Genomic DNA, 2500 nt, shown 5'->3' with positions numbered 1-2500 from the left:
CTCAGAAAGACCGTAACTGATTTTGCTGACGCCGAAAATGTCATGAGCGAAGTAAAGTTACGTGTCAACAAAGCCAGCCGAGTTACCTTTGTAAACGACGCACGATGTAACGTAAACCCAACTTTCAAGATGACTGAGCGAATTCGGGGCCGGGAAGGGTCTCTTTGATCTAGACAGTAATTATGGCAGCTTACGGAATATTCAATTATACGTTCGAGTAATTACGTGGAAGGTATTCTGACGCTGCGATAACCTTTAATCTCGTGTAACCATGTTAACCTTACGTGCGCTCCGTGACCAAGAGCGAAAGCGGGCCGATCCTTTCTTCTGTTGTCGAAGGAGATTAGCATTCCCGACACTTCAGCCTTCCCCTGCGAGGTGAAGTCGGATCTTGACCGGCGAGAGTTATCAGAACGAACGACGGAACACGGCCAGGCGGCTCAATTGACTTCCCTAGCGATCACGTACGCCGCCAGGAAGTCAATTGCCACCAACGCGTGGATAAAAGTCAACATCTGGTTTGTATTTTGGAAGCGGCGCCGCCTTTTTGGAAGGTGCAGACGTTGCGATAAAATTATTCGTTTGATTTAATTTCGTACATCTTCCATGTAAAGTGAATTGCATTCCCGGAGTTCGTCTTAGCACGTAGAGGAATGGTAGTGTGAAGAATACTCAAGTTTATTTTTACGCGAGATATACAGTTCGGCGTAGAGGAAGCAGAATGTTTTTTCTGTTCTCCACATAGGAAGTTAAACGCCAGTGAGTTGATTGTACGTTGACTTTTTTAATGAAAACGCTGTAGTTAAAAGTTTTATTTTTTTTAAGCAACTCAACATCGGTCGCCCCTTTTATTTAACTTATTGCAATCGTGACTATGGATATTGACGTTACATGTGAGCGTATTCTTTATATTACGGACGAACGAAATTTCTTCAGCATTACCGACTTTGATTTGATTTGGAAAATATTCTGGAACCGTTTCTCGAACGAAGCACGGAGTCAGGGAAATTCATGTGCAAGGTCTCTGCATGCCCCGGTGTGACCCTAGCTTTTCTCTCCTTTTCCCTCCAGGCGAGGCCCCTCCTACGCCTGTGCCCTCGTCCAACGTGGGCAAGGAGGCCTCAACCAAGCTACCTGGCCTCTGGGTCGTCATCATAGTACTCGTTGCCACTGCATTGCTTGCTCTCAACGTTTCTGCCATTGTCTGTATAGTTAGGCGAAGGAGGAACAAGCGGGCTTCTCCTCCCACGAAGAAGACTCCGCCGCCATCTGTGTCGTCGACCATGGCCAAACCCATGCCACTCTCTGTCACGCAGGGTAAGTCACTCGCCTTGTTTCCGTTTTTTTACGATTAGCCATAGATTTTTTTTCATTTGTTTCAGGCCAGCCCCTTTTAGGCGACCGGGAACTCCTATTAAACCAAGTTCTCGGAGGTCGCGGAGACCTTCCCAAGCTGATCATCATTGTTGTAGCCATCGTCGGCACCATGATTGTGATACTCAACATTGCCCTCGTCATCTGTCTAATACGCAGAAAGCGTGGGAAGAGACGAGATGATGGTAGGAACCGATAACGAACTCACACCCCATGTTTGCTCTTGCCTCAACTCGGCCAACAAGCTTCTAGATCTCCTGTTCCGTATATTAAAATCATTCCTGTCTTCTTAATCCTCCGCAATATATCAGATTTTCTATCACTATTGCCTTTTCCTGCTGAGAATCCTCATCCCTCGGCCTCCTCCGTGCGACAGCTTTGACATTGTTGCCTCATTTCATGTTCTCTTTACCCCACGTCTCTTTGAAGTCGCTTCATTGTTCTAACATAAATATCAATGGCATTTAATTAAGAAGGGTTCAGCGCAAGACGTCCAAGCAAACTGAACATTCCTATGAACATTAACAACTTGTGCTTCTTCCTCGTAAGCTCGTTTCAGGATTCACTCTTTCTCTCCATTGGAAGTGTGTTGCCATTGGTTATTGTTCTTGCCTTCATGCAAGTAGTTGTCATGAAACGTCAGTCGAGGGCACTTTAGTCCGTCTGTATATTGCGAAAGAGGAGATAGTCGAATGGCCAATTATCGTGAACATTCATGTGCGGTGAATTTTCTTTAGTTCTTTGAGTTTTGTGTATAGACTTTTTCACTGATTTATCTTCCATTTATTTTTCATTACTGATTTTCATTTTCGATAGCAATGAATATTAGTCTAAAATTATGCATTATTGCCTCAAAAGATTCACTCGAGGTATATTTTCCATTCATTTTTAGATTTTTAGAGTACATACAGTATACGCTTTACGTTCCCCGTTTCAGTCCCTTCCTTTCGCCCTTTCCTCCCAGAAGGCAGCGACCAGGCGAGCAGCAAGAGCACGACCAACACCATGTACGCCCCCTCTTCGTACAACGACACTGTGGTGGGCGAGACGCTGTCGTCCATCTCCGAGAAGAGCCGAGAGTCCTACACGCAGGAGGACTCGGTCGTGGACTATGAGGTGAGTCGGA

The 2500-nt window shown here is 45.5% G+C and overlaps 1 protein-coding gene across 1 annotated transcript in view; it reads left to right on the top strand.

Moving 5' to 3' along the window:
* LOC119577630 (nephrin-like) overlaps window positions 1-2500 on the top strand; it is a 194765-nt gene that overhangs the window by 180821 nt on the left and 11444 nt on the right. Inside the window, 3 exon segments of the mRNA XM_037925199.1 lie at window positions 1072-1317; window positions 1383-1559; window positions 2342-2500. The exon segment at window positions 2342-2500 is cut by the window's right edge and continues 43 nt beyond it. Coding sequence (XP_037781127.1) covers window positions 1072-1317; window positions 1383-1559; window positions 2342-2500 — 582 coding nt within the window.

Source organism: Penaeus monodon, chromosome 10 (genome assembly GCF_015228065.2).
Source record: "Penaeus monodon isolate SGIC_2016 chromosome 10, NSTDA_Pmon_1, whole genome shotgun sequence".
Classification (NCBI taxonomy): Eukaryota; Metazoa; Arthropoda; class Malacostraca; order Decapoda; family Penaeidae; genus Penaeus; species Penaeus monodon.
This window is presented reverse-complemented; position numbering and strand designations above follow the sequence as displayed.